Raw genomic sequence first — 18,741 nt, 5'->3', positions numbered from 1 at the left:
GTTTTATTGACTGCACTGAAAAACAAATAAGTCAAAAATGACAGGTTGAGCTAATTATTACCTCCGATTTTTAGATTATTACAGCGATTATTATTTTTTAGGGAAGGGGGGGCAATGACTTCAGTAAGTAAGTTTCCATACATTCCTCTTATTTTATTTTATTAACTTTTTTAACCGCGTGCGTAACTTTAAAACGCCTGAGCCGTATCACATTGCACCGGTAGTGCGCCTGTCAGGACAAACTCCGGGACACAGTCCTGATTTCAAGGGGGAGGGGTTACATGACGTCGACGCTTTGACGTGGAGTGCATGACGAACGGGGAAATAAAAGTAAACAACGCCTAGGATAACGAAAATGGTTTTTGGCGTTAGTCCCCCAAGCTTAGATGGAACCTGTGATTTTTCTGAGGCTTTGTTGATCATGTATGAAGGCTTTGTTTTCCGATAAGGACAGAGGCAGGCTGAAAACTGGTAAGACACCAGTAGAGTCGAGATGAGTCGGGTGCGGCATCCGCTAATGATAGCTTAGTTCAACATGGCAGTTTCCTGTATTGTATGAAATTGTTACAGGTTGTAATGTTCTCACGACCGTTGCTAAAAACAAGTCCTCAACGTCAGGACTGTCTGACGACCAAAACACCACCTTAGGCCCTCCCCCATACTTTCTTGTATTTTAGTTGCAATTTGCCTAAGTGTGTTGGCGTGTTTTCACTTATTAATTTCAGATTTAGCTATGTTAGCCATCAGATCGTCAGAGGAGGAGTCCACTGAGATTGAGGAGATGGACACCTCAGAGCCCAACTGGTGCTGGTTCTACTTGGCTGAGTGTGGAGTGTGGCATATGTTTGAGGTAGTTCACATGATACCACAACTTTATACACAATAGCAGACTTTGTAACTGGCTTTACTCTGTATGCCCAGCATATCGCCCCTCCTTTGGTCGTATTTTGCCAGACTCTGCAGGTTTTTATCCCCCCTTTTAGCTCATCATCAATACATTTATAGGAAAAAGAAAAAACATTGCCTTGGGTTGATTGTAGGGAGGCAAAAAAAATGGCCATCATGTAACAATGATTTAACAATGATGCATCAAATATCCATGAACACATTTAAAATGTGTTTTTCTGGTTTATCAGTTTCTGACAGCGAGTTACACTCAGCTGTCTTATTTATCCCACCAGTAGCTCAAACCTCCAAATATATATGTATCGATTTACAAGACAAGCTTTAAGTCAAACCAAAGAATTTATGTTTTTTCAGATAAATTTTAAGCCTTTGACCTAAATAAAGAATCAACTCTCTTAACTAACTGTTAATTAACTGATTGGCTGGTTAACGCTTTTTTTCCCTTTTTATTTCCCTGTCAGATTGATCCCAGTGCAGCCTGCTCTGTGACCAGCGCTCAGATTGAGCAGTGCTACAACAGGAACCAGCGTGGTGTGATGGAGTTTTACACAGCCAAGTACACATACAGACTGGACTTCTCAGGTGCAAACTCATGAGTTAATTAAAGTAATTCTAAAGGTACTTTATCCAGGCTGAGAGTGTTAAAGCTTTTTTAAAGGAAATCACGTCACATCAGTTCTATTGAGGATGAGTTAGTTTTTCTGTTGTTTATTTTGTTAAAGAAATTGCACATGAACACCTAATTGTCATTAAATCCCCAAACAGTTATGCGACAGATAAATGTAACAACAGGAAAGCAACGGCCGATCAAACGCTCCCTCCACTCTGCAACTGGATTTAGGTAAGATTTGATGGTTTGAGTGTACATCCAGAGAGTCTTTTTATATTTTGGTTTTATTTACTTGCTATCATGGAAAAGTTATGTTAAAGGGGTTTAAGAAGACCATGTATTAAATGGAAGTTTAGGGGTCAAGCATCTCTTGTCCTTAAAATCCTGGAAATGAAAGTAACAAAAGAAAAGAAAACAATTGCCTTTTTCCCTCCTTTTTTGTTTTTTCTTTTTTTTTTGCAAGCGTTGAATTATTTTTGTGTGAGCATAAAGCAAACACATCCATTCTCATTCTGATGCAGTGATTTGTTTACTGACTCTTCTCCTTTGCTGATCCTCTCAGGTTTATTTGTGATAATCTCGCCTTGCCTGTTCCCTGTCACTGGGAGAGAATAAACACAGATGAGCCCTATCAGGTGAGTACAGAAGTACGGAAACACATCTTATTGTTCCACTTAGCTTGGTTCACACATTTTTAGTATTGAGACGATACCTTTATGTTCTTTTGATTTCTGATGTAAAAAATAGTGGCAAACATGGAATAAAAGGTTATGCAGTTGCTACAGAAGCACTGAGACTTACACTTCTTTCTGCTTTATTTTCAAAAATCAAAGACATGGACTTGGAGCTCTTACAGAAACAGTGCAGACTGGTCAAAACCTTTAGACAGGTGTGCATGTGATTGTATGCGGTGTTTTGTCAGTCCAGAAGTTCCCAACTTTGTTCAGTCTGAGGTCAAACATTTGCAAATGAGAGAGAAAAAGAGGAATATGAAACACACTGCAGAAAAGGGTAGAGCTGTGTGAGTGTTTCTTGCCTTTGCAGCTCATCCAGCTTGGCAGAGACACATATGAATTTAAAGAAGTAGCCAGACTGTATGAAAGAACAATGGATCATCCAATTAAATCCATCCAGAGGATCCAGAACCTGGATTTATGGGAGTTCTTCTGCAGGTAGAATATTATTTTCTACATTTTTGTGAGGAAAAATGTTTCCTTGTATATACTGCCTTAATTACACTTAAATTGCACTCCATTAGTGACACTGGGAAAATTGTAAATTCTAGTTTTCCCAAACTTCCAATAAAGATGCTGGCTTTTTTCTTAGCATAAATTAAAGAATTGAACTGAATTCCATGAATCCACCCCTTTCAGCCGATGTCTTATTCAAGCTCGTCTCCTGTGCACAATGTGCACTTGTTTCTAGATCATTTCATGGAAATTGCCAGTATGCATCTGTAATTCACACTGGATCACCTGCACTGTGTCAAAAAGGCATCTCTTCAACTTGAATGTAATTTAATTTTCATTTTATAAAGGAAAACAAAGTCTTTTGAATAGGGCAAAGGAAGTAAAACTCCTACAGTGCTGGCTGTGTGGGCGTGCAGTGGCATGTTGGCAACCGCTACAGTTCAGGGTGTTTGTGCCAAATTTTTTCTCAAAAATGCCCCAGAAATGTAATGCCAGTTTGACCCCGTGGGACGAATTCACAATGCACTTGTAAGTTTACGCGGTTGAACAAATGAATTCACTAAAAGGCGTCGGTTTATACATATACCTCCAAAAACGCTTTGTGATTGGGAGGTTTCTGAGCTGGCTGCTCATTCCGGCCTTCTGAAGAGGCAGAGGACTCTTTTTTTTTTTTTCTTTGTTTGATAATAACAATTCAGCGGAACTGGAACCTTATCCACTTCAAAGCCCACGTTTGTACATATTTCCTATAAATTGTTAGATTAAACTTACCTGTATTCCCCACGAGGTGAATATAATGCAAGGTGACTGGGTCAGAAACAAAAGCTGCTTTCAGTTTTTTTCACTTGCTAGCACATCCTAACCTGTCAACACACAATAAATTACTGTACTGTTGTTATTATTGTTGTTCTTATTGTAGACATATATTTATTGAATTTTGTATTCATAAACATCCAACACTTTAAACACCTTAAACATATGGTAGTAAGAAAGCACTAAGAACACAAGACATTCAAAAAACAAATAAAAAAAATAATAAAAATAATAATAATATTAATAATACTAAAAGAAATTAAAAACAATATAAAATAAAATACAAAAAAAGTCTTTAGTAGCTCCAGAAAAATAAAAATATTCTGATGATCTTTTCCTAACCAAATAGGTCAGTTTCTATTATTGTTCTCATATTGTTATTGTTTTAAAGGTACTTATATTGCACCTTTCTGCTTAAAAAAGTACTTAAATCACTTTCTATTGCAAGTGTCGTTCATCCATTCACACATACATTCATACACTGCTTTTATCTATACCTAAGCCCTTTCTCACATTCACACTGCGACAGATGTATCAGGGTCAACTCGGGGTTCGGTGTCTTGCCCGAAGATAATTCAGCATGCAAACTGTAGGAGTCAAGGATAAACCAACTGGCCTTCCAAGTCTGTAGACAATGCGCTCTACCACCTGAGCCACAAGTGCTAGAGACTAGGGGCATTGGTGCAAGGTATTCATCTTCACAGCTGACAGCCCACAGCAATTTCCAAACTGTTTAATGCATTTGAATTTAGTTGAAGTTTGCTTTCTGCACTGTGTACAAGTGGTCCAAGCAGGCCTTCCAGGAAATGATCTAAAAATAGCAGCAGTACTGGAAGTGATAGAGGTGCACAAGGTGAAAATCCTGAATTGCATAGATGGGGCAAAATTTCAATTGGGTATGATTTTTGCTCTTCATGGGAAAAGTTGCTGAACTTTTCACTGATCAAACTTTGTACAGTCATGCAGTATCAAAGTCATTATTTGTTTTATGTTGTCATTCCTTGGTGCTCCTCTAAGGAAGAAAACACAGTTGCGAAAAGTCAAGCGAACACTGGATATTGAGGAGCGAATGCTGTTTCATGGCACGGGACACAGCAATATACAAGCTATATGTACATTTAACTTTGACTGGCGGCTCACAGGAAGCCATGGCGATGTCTATGGCAAAGGTAGATCTTTTATGTTGTATCATGAAAGACTTTGCTACTCTCCTTTTGTCCAGTTTTAACATTGCGCTCTTGTCTTTCCTGCAGGGAGCTACTTTGCCCGCGATGCCAAATATTCCAGTAAATTCTGTCACACCACAGGGAAACACAACACCACCTTACAGAGACATGGACTCGCACCACCGATATTTGCGAGTGAGCCGCCTTATAAGACCATGTTCCTGGCCAGAGTGCTTGTTGGAGAATACACAGTTGGTCATCCAATGTACTGCAGACCACCCTCTAAGGATGCCAGTTTCACCAACTTCTATGACAGTTGTGTGGATGATATGGCCAATCCAAAGATCTATGTCATTTTTGACAGTAATCAGATTTATCCAGAGTATCTGGTTGAGTTCTACTGATGCCTAAGAAAATGATACCAACTTTTTTTTTTAATAAAGGCTGGAAAAGCTAGGATATGAAATTAGATGACAGGATAATTGATTTCCATGACTGAATGGAGCATGGGTCATCTAAGTGCCTTTGAAGAAGTTGGTAAGACAGTAAGGACTTTGTGTCAAATTGTATACTGTACAGCATACATAATTGGACCCAGAAGTTAGAACGTTTCCATGACTTTAAAAAAATGCTAACCGAAGACAGTCTTTGTGCTGTTTTTATCTTTAATCCTGAGTCTATGCTTGCTTACAGAATATGTGTGCACATTTGCTTAGATAAAATAAGAGTGGTGCTTGCAGCCTGTAGATCATAGGCAATATCCGGCCACCGGCTCCATCGCTCCCTCTACTTCCACAGTGCCATACATATGCTTCTTTATAAATCCAAGAACATGCTCTGCTCACTCATTTTGCACCATGTTCTGAAAATCTGTGTCTAGTAGTACCATGTATTATATAAGCATGGATTTTTGTTCATGTTTTTGTCATAAAAACGCTCCTACCTCTGCATTTTTTTTATCTTGCACTTTTCCGCCCTTTCCATGAAAGGTTTTGTAATTGTGTCATATTGACATAAACATGTAAAATGTGTGATGTCGTCCCTGAGCAATTAGTTTCTGTGCATCTTTTCTGACTGCTGAATTTCATTGGGGTTTTCAGCCAAGTTCGTCTGTCCATCCGTTTTCTAAATTATTTTGGGTCTGTCACATTCATAACAGAGAAGCAATCAGTCATTCATACTCACATCCACATGTCCGGCCAAACTAGGATCGCAAATTAGCCTAAGATATATAATACATTGCCAAAAGTATTCACCCAGGAGTGCAGATATTGAATTAAGGCGTTCCAATCACTTTCATGGCCACAGGTTTGTAAAATCCAGCACCTAGGCGTGCAGACTGCTTCTACAAACATATGTGAAAGAATGGGTCAATCTCAGGAGATCAGTGAATTCCGGTGTGGTACTGTGATAGGATGCCACATTTGTAACAAATCCAGTCATGAAATTTTCTCATTACCAAATATTCCATAGTCAACTGTTATTGGTAACAGCAACTGGTAACAACAGCAACGTAGCCACAAAGTCTTAGGCCACATAAAATTCCACAGCAGATTTAGCTGATGCTGAGGGGCATAGTGCCGCAGAGGTTGTCAACTTTCTGCAGAGTTGATCACCACAGACCTCGAAACTTCATGGCCTTCAGATTAGCTCAGAAACTCATCATAGAGAGCTTCATGGAATGGATTTCCATGGCCGAGCTGCTGCGGTGGTTGCCAGGAGAACGGTGCTTGTCTGACCTCACTGTGCCAAGTGTAAAGTTTGTTTGAGGAGGAACGATGCTGTGGGGTTGTTTTTCAGGAGTTGGTTCGGCCCCTTAGTTCCAGAGAAAGGAACTCATAATGCTTCAGCATACCAAGCCAAGACATTTTAAACAATGTCATGCTCCCAACTTCGTGTGAACAGTTTGGGGATGGCCCCTTCCTGTTCCAACATGGCTGTGCACCAGTGCACAAAGAAAAGTCCATAAAGACATGAATGAGGGAGTGTGGTGTAGAAGAATGTGACTGGCCTGCACTGAGTCCTGACCTCAGCCTGATAGAACACCTTTGGAATGAATTAGAGCAGAGACTGTGAGCCAGGCCTTCTCGCCACTTCCTTGCCACAAAGGCACAGGGATGCCCCAGGCAGGATAAACCCTATTGCTGTGAGGTGATAGCACTGCATCACCGTGTTGCCTCCAATGAAGTTAATTTTAAAAATTGTAACAATTCAACATTGAATTTAATTTCCAAGTCATCTGGGTTTGATGTTAAAACCTGAGTAACGCAGGTTTATTTTTGCACTTTGTATAATTTTAAAAACAAAACAAAAAAAATGTGCTCAGCACACTTGTTGTACTGTAATGTAAAATTATTTTTCTGTGTGCATTTGTTCAATTAATTGTATGACCATGTTTGTATGTGTTTTCGACCTGCACAAGGTGATGCCACAAGGTGGTGCACTTGTGGTACTTTGAGTTTATTTATATTAAATGTATGGGGGGAAAACATCTTACAGCTATGCGTGTGTTAAGCTATACTTGTCTGTAATTTGCATGTCACAATTAATAAATTTTTCAATTTAAACACATAAAATAATTATTGTAGACCATCTTTAAGTTTAGAAGACTGATAACAAATTATATTGTGCATGTAATGTCACATGATCTACTTTGCCTTCTAGGGCTATGTAGAAGGTGTGTCTATGAATGAGCTTTGAATCATGAGGAGTCAGAAACACCAGTAGTTTAGTAGTAGTTAAGTCATAGAGAGGAAGCAGGTTGATTTTTCAGCTTTTTCTGTGATATAATTACATTATATACAGTCAGTTACATTTCTGACAAGAAACAGCAACAAAAGATGTTGGAAAATACATTAGTGGAATATATGGATACAGCTGACACCCCTTGGTGCTGGTATTACCTCGCTGACTGTGGACAGTGGCACCAGTTTGAGGTAATTTGTGTATTTCTTTAGATCACATTATCTGGTTCCATACTGTCAAGTAAAGCTTATGTTTCTAGTTTCTTGTCCCTTTTCTGTAGGATGACCCCGATCTCCCCTTTAGCAGTGAGGCTGTTGAACATTTTTACCTGAAAAACTCCAAGGCTGTTTTAAACACATCATCTTTCAGTTACAAGGGCCAGATTGATTTCTCTGGTAATTTTTGTGCATTTTCATGCTCACAGTCTTCATTCACACATTAAGAACTTGGCTCAGATTAATACATGTGTTTTTGTGCAGCGATGCTACTGACAGACCTCACCGCAGGGAGGCAAAAAAGAATCAGGAGAAGCTACAACACAGAAAAAAGGTAAACAAGAAATGTATATTCTCAGTTGTAACAGCAGTGAGGTTTACAAGTTAGTGTCAGTATAGTTTCTATCAAAATGAAAGTGAAAGTTTCAGCACAATGGAAACTTAACTCTCCTCCGGCAGGTGTTCCTGTTTCAGCCTTGCTCCTGTTTTCTGGGAATCGTTTGATCCCGAATGTCCATATCAGGTGACAAAAATGTTGCTTAATGTCCAAAATCCATACAGCTAGAGCACAAATATACAATACAGTTAGAAGCCTAGATTAAAACTGCAGATATTTCAGCAATAACTGATTTCTGATACTTTTTAAAGTTAATCCCTCTGAGTGTACACTCCCCCGAGTATCAGACAGTGGACCGATATGTAAAGACCGATGGGCTGTTGGACAGAACCATTCTGTCAATCAACAGGATACAGAATTTGGATCTTTGGGAATTATATTGCAGGTAAATTAAGTTTTACAATATGTCTTTTGTGAATAATTTCCATTCTTTGTTACTATTTTTTTTATATTTGCATCAAAGGAAAAAGAAACAGCTAATGAGGATTCAAGGCATCAAAGAAATTCAAGAGAGACGACTCTTTCATGGGACTGATATCAAAAATGTGGATTACATTTGCAAGTATAACTTTGATGTACGGTTAGCTGGACAACATCATGGCCACGTATTTGGCAAAGGTAAGTTCATTGTTTTGATAAAGGTGCAAATCTGAATTTCTAACTCTTTACCATTTCTTCTGTCTCTTTTCTTCTCAGCTGATCTAAGTTTCTTTTTTTACGTAGGAATTTATTTTGCCAAACATGCAGCATTAGCCGACAAATACAGTAAGAGCAGCTTGGAACCACTGCCAGTTTATGGTGGGAAAACACAACTTGTACACTCTGGAGAAACTAAAATTATAGTTTTGGCTCGGGTGATGACTGGAAAACCAGTTGCTGGAGAATCTGATTTCCAAAAACCCGATCATCGGAATCCCGAAAACCTGCATGACAGCTGTGTTGATGTTGTCTCTCATCCTAAAATTTTTGTCATTTTTGATCCAAATCAAATATATCCGGAGTATGTGATTCAGTACAGCTGAGCGCAACATGTGCAAGATCAACATGGCTACCTCAAACAGTACATTTCAAGCACAACTCCTGATGGCTTCAATGAAGTTTTTGCAGCATTTTGAATACATTTTAAACATTTTTAGAAAAATTTCCAGTAAACTAGGTCGTTTTCAGCAAGATAATCTGTCAGCAAAGTTATCGTTACATTTCATTACTTTGGATCAGAAGTACCAATAAAAGTGAGTTTACTTACCAGGTGCTACTGCTTAGTATTAGAATAGTTGAATATAATACTTGTGGTCATGTAATGTAGATTCACATCTAATTTATTTCGATTTAATTTAGTAATAATATAGCTTCATTAATAAATAAATACGTCAGAAGAACCAAATCAAAGTCTGCATGTGTGTTTATTCCTGTTCTAATGTTTATGTTTGTATTTGTGCTGGACATAACATTCACACGCATTTTAAAATAACATGTGCGAGGTTCAGGAAATTAAATTCTAAGCTCATTGTAGCTTTTTGTTGTTTATCTGTTTTACATATATGTGGACAAAAATCTTCCACATCCTTCACAGAGCCCGTGAAGGATGTGGAAAAACAACGTATGATTCAGTTACTTTAGAAGCATCTTCATCAGCAATAACCTGAAATAATAATTTTCAGTCTTCCACATAAGAAATTGAAATTGTGAAGAGATTTTGACCTACTCTTCTTTACAGAGTGGATTCACTTTTGAGGTTTGTGGGCAGTTATTTATGTTCAGCTCTCTTAAGGTCATGACACAGTATTTCATTCACGTTGAGTTCTGGTCTTTGACTAGACTACTGGAAAACCTTTGCTTTTTTTAGCCAGTCTGTTGTAGATTTGGCTTGGCTTGGGATTGTAGTGTTGCACTTACCCAATTTTGGCCAGGCTTTAGTTGGCGGACAGATTGCCTCACATTTCACTCTAGTACACTTTGGTATACAGACTGCATACCAAAGGCTGACTGCAAGGCTCCCATATACTGTAGCTACAAAATAAGCCCATCACCCCTCCCCCTCCATGCTTAACAGTTAGTATGAGGTGTTTGTATTGATATGTTTTCACCAATCTCACCCTCATGTTGTTGGGATAGACTCCAGCCCCCCTGTGGCCCTGAATTGGATAAGCTGAAGTGGATGGATGGGTGTTCTCAACAAATATTGCTGTGCAATATTGCTAAACATCTCCATTTCGGTCTCATCTGTTCAAAGGACTTTGTTACAGAGGTCGTGTGGCTTGTTCAGAAACAACTCCAAACAAACCATACTTGTTCAGTGTTTTTCTAAATGTACTGTCATGTAATTATACAAAAAAATGTCTCATTCTATGAGCTTTTTTATTTTACGACATCGGAAAAGTTAATCAACTATTGAGATTTTAAATATTTTCATGCTATAAACACAGTAACCTACACACAGATATTCATTTTGTGAGATTTTGCCAGCTGCGCATGTTGAGAACCAAATCTGCACAATCAATAAATATCAGAGAGAACATCTGTGCCCATCTGCCCCAGCAATAAAACAGCATTAAGCACAAAATCGTCCTTATGTGAAAGAACTCATTACATGTGCTATAATATTTCTAAATTGGTACAGTTAAGGCTACGAAACGCGTGTTCATTATAGAAGTTTCTGTTTCACCACGAAACAGAAACGTCACTTGAAAACCTGTTTCACAGCTATATGCTGTATATTTTTATAACCATACATGTCACAACAGGCATTTTCCATTCACACCCAAAGCAAATACTCCCCCATGCCAACAAGAAGTCTCAACGAAATAAAATATAAACAGTCATGCCCCCACTCACTACACACACCCCTTTGTTTAACACGTGCTTAAAATGATTAGCTGTAGTTTACCTAAACTGTCAGGAGAGGTTGCTGTTGATACAGTTTTCATTCATTCTTGGCACAGGTCAGCATCAGTTGGTCCGCATTAGATGTATCAGTTTGTCTTGGCAATTTATTTTTACTATTATAAGTGGAAAGAACATTAACTGAATTACCAGATTTAGATTTACAGTTTTATGGTACTTAACTTTTCATTTTATGCAACTTTATCCTCCCGTTCCACTGCATTTATTTGCAAAATTGGGCTACTAGTTAGTTTGGAGGATTTTTGATGTAATCTAGACCTTTGGTTTCCAACATTTCTGACTTGTGCCCCTTTAAAGGTCTGACATATCTGTGAGTTTCTAATAGCCACACAAAAGAGGTTACTAGAAAGAGATATTATACTGTACATCAATCACAGGGATCACATTTTATGCAGAACAAGTGTTTTATATTCTTTTAAGTCTTCAATAAAGTTTTTTCTTAAATCTTTTTTTAAATAGGTTTCTGTAATAGTAATCTATCAGTATGTGCAAGATCTTTAATCAAAATGTTATTTTTTAATGCTAAATCTTTAAAAAAAATTAAATTAACTATTTAATAACAGTAAACAATATTTTTATTACTATTTCTTTTTTGATTAAGATGTCAAATTACAGTTATACTGAACAAAAAATGTGTTAGCGTTTTAATGATTTATGGTGGGAAAGCACAACTTGTTGACATTAATGCACATGTTTTTAAGAAATGCTGATGAAATTCAGTTTGCTGATACACGATATAAGGAACTGCCCATGTGCCTTTCCCCTACTCCCATATGTTTGCTGCCAGGTGAAGTGGAGATGGTCGAACCGTTTATCTGACCCTGCCTCATTTTCATACCCATAGTGTGGTTTTTAGTAGTTTAACAGTGTTTCCGGCTGTTGCTCCCAAAATATCTGGCAATAATCGAACCTCTCGCACACACATGCAGCCCTCATGTGTGAATCCCTTTCATCTCCTGAAACACAAACAGTTTCTTACAGTTAATTGGCGGTTGAGTGTAAAGTACAGTAAGAAGCACAGATGGCCTTGACTAAATTAGACAGGGGCCGATTTGTCAGCTGTAGAGTCAAATTTTTAATTCTAGTGTGACATAAGAAGTGAAAGAATTTTTCATTTTTTGTAGAATAACATATGGGGAAAAAATAATTTTATATTGTTTGGTAAGTTTGTGTGGCTGTGCCCTGATTGGATGGACTTGTTTTCTAGAGCCAGGTCATCAGTGCTCATGAAACTATTTGACATGAATTAATTGGTCCTCTGGGTATGATGGACTCATTCAATCCAGCAGATGGTGTTTCAACACAAATGTCTTTCCACACATAATGAGCACATACTTTATTCTGTGCTGTTATTCTTCTTCTTATTACATAACAAAATCTGCCCTTACAGACTTATGCTAATTTGGAATGCACACTTTAAAATGTTAGAAACTAGGACTTTGAGTTCATTCAACTCAATAAGTGAGTCAAGTTTGATATCCTCTTAAATATTTACAGCTTGGTGTGCTCAGAGAGTCTGGCATGTGATTACAAAGTCTTTGATGTCTGCTTGATCAGATGATATCAACATGTTGAGTTTATGAAAAGACCAACTCTAATTAGTGGATCAGTATGTGTGCATGTGTGTCAGTGACAGAGCGGGGAGACTGAGACTGTGGCACTATTCACTTCTAATGAAACCAAGAGTAGGTAACAGGGTCGGAGAGAAAATTACATTTCAGTTCTCAAATACTCAACATTGTTGAGAGTCTTCGTGAGATGGAATAAATCCTGGAATGTGGTACTTGATAATTCAATTTTGGGTCTTGAATGCTCTTAAAATCTTTTAAAAAAAGAAGCTTAATTTAGCTTCATTTTATTTTATAACAACAAACATACATTACAGCTATGTTAAAAGTATTGTGTTTAGTGTTGTGTGGGCCACAGAAGGTTGGTCACGCCGGTAACGGCAGGTCAGAAATGTGCAACTTCACGACAAGCATTATGTACAGAAATGTACAGAGGAAGCACAGAGTGGACGCAGAGTCAATAGATATGAAGACTGAAGAGTAGAGGAGAGGTGCAGTGGGAGATCCCACAGCAGCAGGGGCCTGAAGCAGCATAACTGAGATAATGGAGGAACAACTCCAAGAGGGTGCCTGTCTCTTAAACTAGCAGTTGGTTATACAAGAGAAGACCCTGATGGCTGAACGCTGTTGATATATATCTTCATTCCTAATGCTTTATGGTAATTCATGTATTCAGCTGCTGTTCATATGGCATTTTATATACCAGCAATCTGACATATAGTACTAACCCTGTCACTTCTCAGAAGACTTGTGGAAGACTTATTACACTTCACACTAGTCTTGTCAAACCAGCTCTGTCTGTAATTAGTCTTGTCAGCTCTCTATTACATGTGCAAATCTAGCCTCGGGGGCTTGGTACGTACTTTGATGCTTGAGCTAACACTCATATTTTGACTTCATTTTTTAGGGGAAAGGTTTAGTGTTCTGGACAAATGTGTTTCTATAACATTTGTTGAGGCTGGATACAATGTAAACATTGGTAATAATTGTAAATTTGTTCTTCTGGTTAGGCTGTTTAAATCAAGAGACAGCATTCAGTTTGCGACAAGAAATACAAAGATCCATAGCTGCACAGAAACTGCATTCATGGTTTGTGTTTTGGGGTGCAAACAAATGTTGACTCTCCAAACAACATGTTTTAGTCGGAAGTTTACATTTTAATATGGATTTTCTGTAATCCACTCAAGGTCAAAATTATACTTGCAAGTTCAATAATATACAGGCATTATATTTAGTTAAATGCAAACTGCACCTCAACCAACCAATTTTGGCAGACATCAACAAGGTTCTGGAAATAGTAGCTGGATATGTGACCACTCTTCTTGGTCATTTTAATTGGTTGGTTTCCTAACATAGTCCACACATTTTCAGTAGGGTTGAGTTTGGGACTTTCAAAGGCTATTCCAGAAGCTTAATGTCAGCCTGCTTTATCCATTCTATTCTACCACCACCGTGCTTGATAGTTGGTACCATATTCTCAGGTTTGAAAGCTTACCTTTAGCAACTGTGGCCAAACAGGTGAGTCTTTGTGTGGCCTTACCATAAAACATTTCTTTAGAAGGCCTTTGGCTTGTCCACGTGGGCAGCTGCAAATTTCAGTCGAGCTCGAAGGTGTTGATCTTGGAGCAAGACCTTGTGTCTTGGTCAGCACACTCTCAGTCCACAGCAATGTAAAACTCACTTCAATGTGGACAGGACAACTGGTGTTCCAGCAGTTTCCAGTTCATGGCAGGCTTTGGTTAAAATGTTCAGGAACCTCTCATCTGATGGGTGACATTTTCTGTCTTCTTCCAGACCTTAATAAAATGGTGACACATACAAATATTCACACACAATGGTTTAAACTGATAATCTTGGAATCTGCAGCTGATTAGAAATGGTTCCTAGAGCCATTCCCACCCTGTAAAAATCTACAAATTTCCATAGCTTTTCACTGAGTTCCTTAGACTTTCTCAATGTTCTGAGTATTGGTCATTCCAATGAGTGCTATCAAGCAAATGCTTTTTATTCTGGCAAAGAGTAACTACCAGTTGTAGTCAATCATGATCTTTAACATTTAGTTAATAGGCCTTATAATTTTAAAAGATATTGTAGAACCTTCCGCTATACCACTTATCAAAAGATTTTATTGCATGTATTTGAGCTTCTATGTATACATTTGACCCTGTGCGGATTAGCAAAATTCCAAAATAAATGTAATCTTGTTCACCCTTTTTTATTGTGAAAAATGTATGCTGTATAATCATTCCACCCTGGTTCTAGGGTGAGTTTATGTATCCTTGTGACCACAGACTTCTGTCTGAAATTTATGCTTTTGACTTGCATCCTGGATGACATTATGGAGCACTAAAATAAAAAAACAACAACATTTTTTTATTATGAAAAAGGTTCACTTTTACAAAACACAACACTGTTTAAGCTACACATTTCCTTTAATTTAACCAAACATGACAATCATCAGGAAAAAAAAAAAAAGCATAAAACTCTAAAATCCTTTAAAAGCTCTCTCTGTGTCACAAACTATTTCTGTGACAGGAATCACAACCTGATGTCCCTGAGCAGAGAGAACAAAAATACACATATGAAACCATTTCAATATAGTTGTCATTTTGCCTACTGTAGCCTATCTATTGGAAGGAATGAGAAAGGGTGGGCAGATATGACAATGAAACGGCACAGTGTTGGCATATTCACAAGAAAATAACATATTAATAAATTAAATTTGATCACATGAAATGTAACATCTTTATTTGACACGAGGAACACAGGAGTGAAGAAAAGTTCTTGCTTGGCACGAGAGGTGTAAAGACTCAGTACAAGCTTTGGCACCACTGAGGAATTTTTAATCATTACAGTCATGAGAATTTAAAATGCACCACGTGCAAACAATCGTCAGTGACATGTTTGGCTGCACATTATGCCCAAACCTATTCCTTTATGTGCTCGGAGCAATGTACAGCACTTTATCTGAAGACGGTTCTAGAAGATGTTTATGCACTTGCAGGCTTTTAATGTTTAATTGAGTGTGTTAGGAGGCAAATTCAAAGCTAGACTATCCTGAGCAATCCATCGGGGATTTCGTTTCCTTTCTTTACAAAAAAATTATAAAAATGAAAAAATAATCCACCTATTTAGGATTGCACCCTTACAACATTATCACTCGGCAGTTAAGCAAAAGAAGACCTTCTTCCTTGTCCAAAACAACCAAAAAAATGGTGCTTACGTTGCCCATAATGCAGCTTAACAGACTCAATTTCGCGCCACAAGCAACAAAACTTAAACAGAGATGCTTCTGGTCTGTTAAGCTTGCTTCTTTGTAACTCCTGCCCCCCAGAATTCCTTCAACTTTCACACCTGTAGTCTTCAGCCTCAATCAGCACTGACTGAAGTGACATCACTTGCTCCTTTGGGAGCAACAAAAGACTTTACACAAGTTTTCACACACACACAGTAGTTCTCCCTACGACCTGCAAATAGAATCTGGCATGTACAAGTGTGGTAGTGAAGTCCATCTTTCAGTTAAACTAGCTGATATAATGAAACAACTTGAGTAATTTACCCATCAGTGCCCACGCTTTAAAATCTATTCTGTAAGAATTAACACCTGAATGTATGCTCTTATTAAATCAAGTGCTCTAAATCATGCCAGATGTTTAGATTATATCAACTAACAATTAGCTGTTATTTGAGACCTTAAAGAATTTTTGGGGGACTTTCAAATTATTTGCTTTTGACTTCAATGTATATTTAACATCATAGCATTTTATAAAAAATGTATGCAAAAGAAGTTTGTTTTAGTAGTTTGAGCTACCATATGGCAATATGGCATACTGTGAGGCAGCACATGCCCACTGAATCCCAGCCCTCAAACCTTCAAAGTGTCTTTCACAAGCACTGCGAGCTGAATCGCTAAAGAAATAGTCTTTAGTGAAATTTGAGCCACCAGCTCTTTCATATCTCTGAAGGACATGGCATCATCAGTGAGGGAGGAGTTCAAACATCGCCTTTCTGCATCCCGAGCGCGCGTTTAGTCCTGAGTCCCTGCCGCTCCATGATGTTCCACAGCTTCCGCAGGTTCGACTGGGTAATGACATCATCAGGTTTGAGCTGGAGAGCCCGCAGGTAGTTGGCTTCTGCTTCGGTAAGCTTCCCATTCAGGTGGAGGATGGCACCAAGGTTCATCAGAGCAGCTGGGTACTGGAATAAAAAACAGAAGAAAAAAAAGAAGGGAGCAGTAGATGTTAGGCGTAAGGGGGATAAGATACAGGATTGTCGTACTTTTGCAACAGTGCTGACCTTGTATTTATTTGGGCAAACCATTTTAAACCTGCCCTTGTTATTTCTGCATCTGACACAGAAAATGATGTGATATACACAATTTAGGAAGCTTGCCAGGTCTGGATGGTAGATTAAAGAAAGGGCTCTGGTGAAATTTATTTTAGGCCCTCCTTTAAGAAAATCAAATACCCATTAAATTAGATAGAACGCAATCTCTCTGTGCAGATCAAATAGATAGGAGTATGTCCTCTAACAATGCCGCATTAAACAAAAAGGTAGCTACAGATTGTGTGTGGGCAAGGGCTCAGTATTAATTGTGATATGCACGATCAAACCCATTGAGAAGAGTGTTTCTGGAGTCCTCTTGATTAAAATGCCATACTTTTAAGTTGCAAAGTAAAACCATATGACCCTGAAAAGCAGTCCAGTTGTGGGGATCTACAAATTCTAAGTCATAGCCATTTGTAACTAACAAATACACCCATATCTCATCCTGAAAATCATCTGCACCTAATCGCCCAGGCCTGGCCTCGTTCCCAGGACTGCATCCCCACTGCATGACATGTTGTTACTAACTTGGAAAGTAAATCAAAAGATTTTCCCAGCATGAACACAACTTTTTGCCTCTCCTCAGCATGGATTTTTCACTTATTTACGTTCCACTTTTCAGTGATTGTGAGCGCACTCAACAAATGCATACATATAGAGCTTGATTATTTAAAGCAGTGAAAAATTTGGAAGGCTGTTGATTAATTGCAGTTTTTACAGGAAAAGAGCTATACGGCTAACTTTTTGTTTTTCTCACCTACACAAAAAAGGACAATAATTATAATTAAATGTTATATTTCAGAGCTCCTCAGTTTTTGCCCATACAGGAATTTTGTAGGCAGGAGAGGCATACTTACTCTTACTCTTAATGAGGGTTCCTTTGTTATTCAGGGAAATATGCAACACACTGGCATATTAAATCACACCAAAGCCAATCATGGGACAATAGAATTGGACAGACGAAAGAAAACAGGCAGTTTGAGGGTAAAAGTTTCTGTATTTTTACCCTCTGTGACGAAAAAGAAAGTATCTACCTCTGATCCACAGTTTTTGAGAAGAGGCCTTTAAGCCACAGTGGAATATGATCACATTATCCAGCATATTCTGTTCAATTCTCTTTCTCAGAGGACATTTGTTATAGTATTAAATCACACTCACTGTTACCACAGTAATGACAGGTGCAGCCACATCCACCAGCACTGAAATCTTGAGGGATTATGATCTTAAGCGCATACAAATTACAACATAACCTCATCGTATCATAATTTTTGATTTGCCGGGAGCAAGACATGTACTGTGTCATGATTATACAATTTTCACACGCTGGAAGCATTGCCTGTTCTGCTCAGACTCGACATTATATTTGTGATGAATCTCGGAGTGGGTAAATACAGCGTTTTAGTGTGTAAAATGAAAAACACCCTCGCACCTTTCTCTGGGGGCACATATTCATTGCTTTTCTTAGCACGTAAAGCCAGAGCTGAATCTTTCATGACCTGAAAGCTATTGGATTAAGCCGATATTTGAGAGACTGTCATTCACTAAGCAGACATGTGCAGGGAAAATGTCAAAGAGAAGAGGCACTATAGTCCTGAAAAATGAAAAGAGGAGCCCCTCAGTGTGTCTGAAAGTGCATGTGAAGGCTTTAAGACTGTGAATTATAATGACTGGGATTGAAGAAACATATTTCTTAAAGAACAAAATGCAAACACACAGCTTTTCAAATTAAAATGGACAACCAGTATTCTTCTAGTCAAAGATCTGACTGAGCTCTTAAGGCTTAAACAGGATATAAAGAGAAAGGCAGCCCTTCTCTTTAAAAGTGTCAGATTGTATAAAATAGTAATACCAAGCCTATAGATATTCCCTACGGCAGTAGGTCAGATTAGCTTATTTTAAAA

The 18,741-nt window shown here is 38.2% G+C and overlaps 3 protein-coding genes across 4 annotated transcripts in view; 2 read left to right on the top strand and 1 right to left on the bottom strand.

Moving 5' to 3' along the window:
• Nucleotides 1-272: 272 nt before the first annotated feature.
• On the top strand, nucleotides 273-7,264 carry LOC146499529 (protein mono-ADP-ribosyltransferase PARP11-like). Of its 2 annotated transcripts, none has more exons than XM_085139091.1 (8): nucleotides 273-471; nucleotides 726-850; nucleotides 1,368-1,488; nucleotides 1,672-1,747; nucleotides 2,079-2,151; nucleotides 2,561-2,688; nucleotides 4,541-4,688; nucleotides 4,773-7,264. In XM_085139091.1, the coding sequence occupies exons 1-8, from the start codon at nucleotides 426-428 to the stop codon at nucleotides 5,094-5,096; spliced, it is 1,041 nt and encodes a 346-aa protein (XP_084995217.1). In that variant the 5' UTR covers nucleotides 273-425; the 3' UTR covers nucleotides 5,097-7,264. The 2 variants fall into 2 exon arrangements, with proteins under 2 accessions (XP_084995217.1, XP_084995219.1); XM_085139093.1 differs by having other exon boundaries at nucleotides 274-471; nucleotides 4,537-4,688.
• Nucleotides 7,265-7,391: 127 nt separating this feature from the next.
• Nucleotides 7,392-11,463, top strand: LOC146499528 (protein mono-ADP-ribosyltransferase PARP11-like). The gene is made up of 7 exons (XM_085139094.1): nucleotides 7,392-7,621; nucleotides 7,711-7,825; nucleotides 7,910-7,979; nucleotides 8,105-8,168; nucleotides 8,294-8,427; nucleotides 8,506-8,660; nucleotides 8,766-11,463. The coding sequence occupies exons 1-7, from the start codon at nucleotides 7,526-7,528 to the stop codon at nucleotides 9,062-9,064; spliced, it is 933 nt and encodes a 310-aa protein (XP_084995220.1). The 5' UTR covers nucleotides 7,392-7,525; the 3' UTR covers nucleotides 9,065-11,463.
• A 3,464-nt stretch (nucleotides 11,464-14,927) lies between these two features.
• The window catches only part of LOC146499527 (protein O-mannosyl-transferase TMTC2-like), a 63,007-nt gene continuing 59,193 nt past the window's right edge, over nucleotides 14,928-18,741 (bottom strand). Inside the window, exon 12 of the mRNA XM_085137257.1 lies at nucleotides 14,928-16,711. Within this exon, the coding sequence (XP_084993383.1) occupies nucleotides 16,508-16,711 (204 nt within the window). The 3' untranslated portion in view covers nucleotides 14,928-16,507. The remainder of the gene's footprint in view (nucleotides 16,712-18,741) is intronic.

The sequence above is a fragment of the Neolamprologus multifasciatus genome, chromosome 17 (assembly GCF_963576455.1).
Source record: "Neolamprologus multifasciatus chromosome 17, fNeoMul1.2, whole genome shotgun sequence".
NCBI lineage: Eukaryota > Metazoa > Chordata > Actinopteri > Cichliformes > Cichlidae > Neolamprologus > Neolamprologus multifasciatus.
The sequence above is the reverse complement of the archived record's forward strand: the minus strand, read 5'-3'. Positions and strand labels throughout refer to the sequence as shown.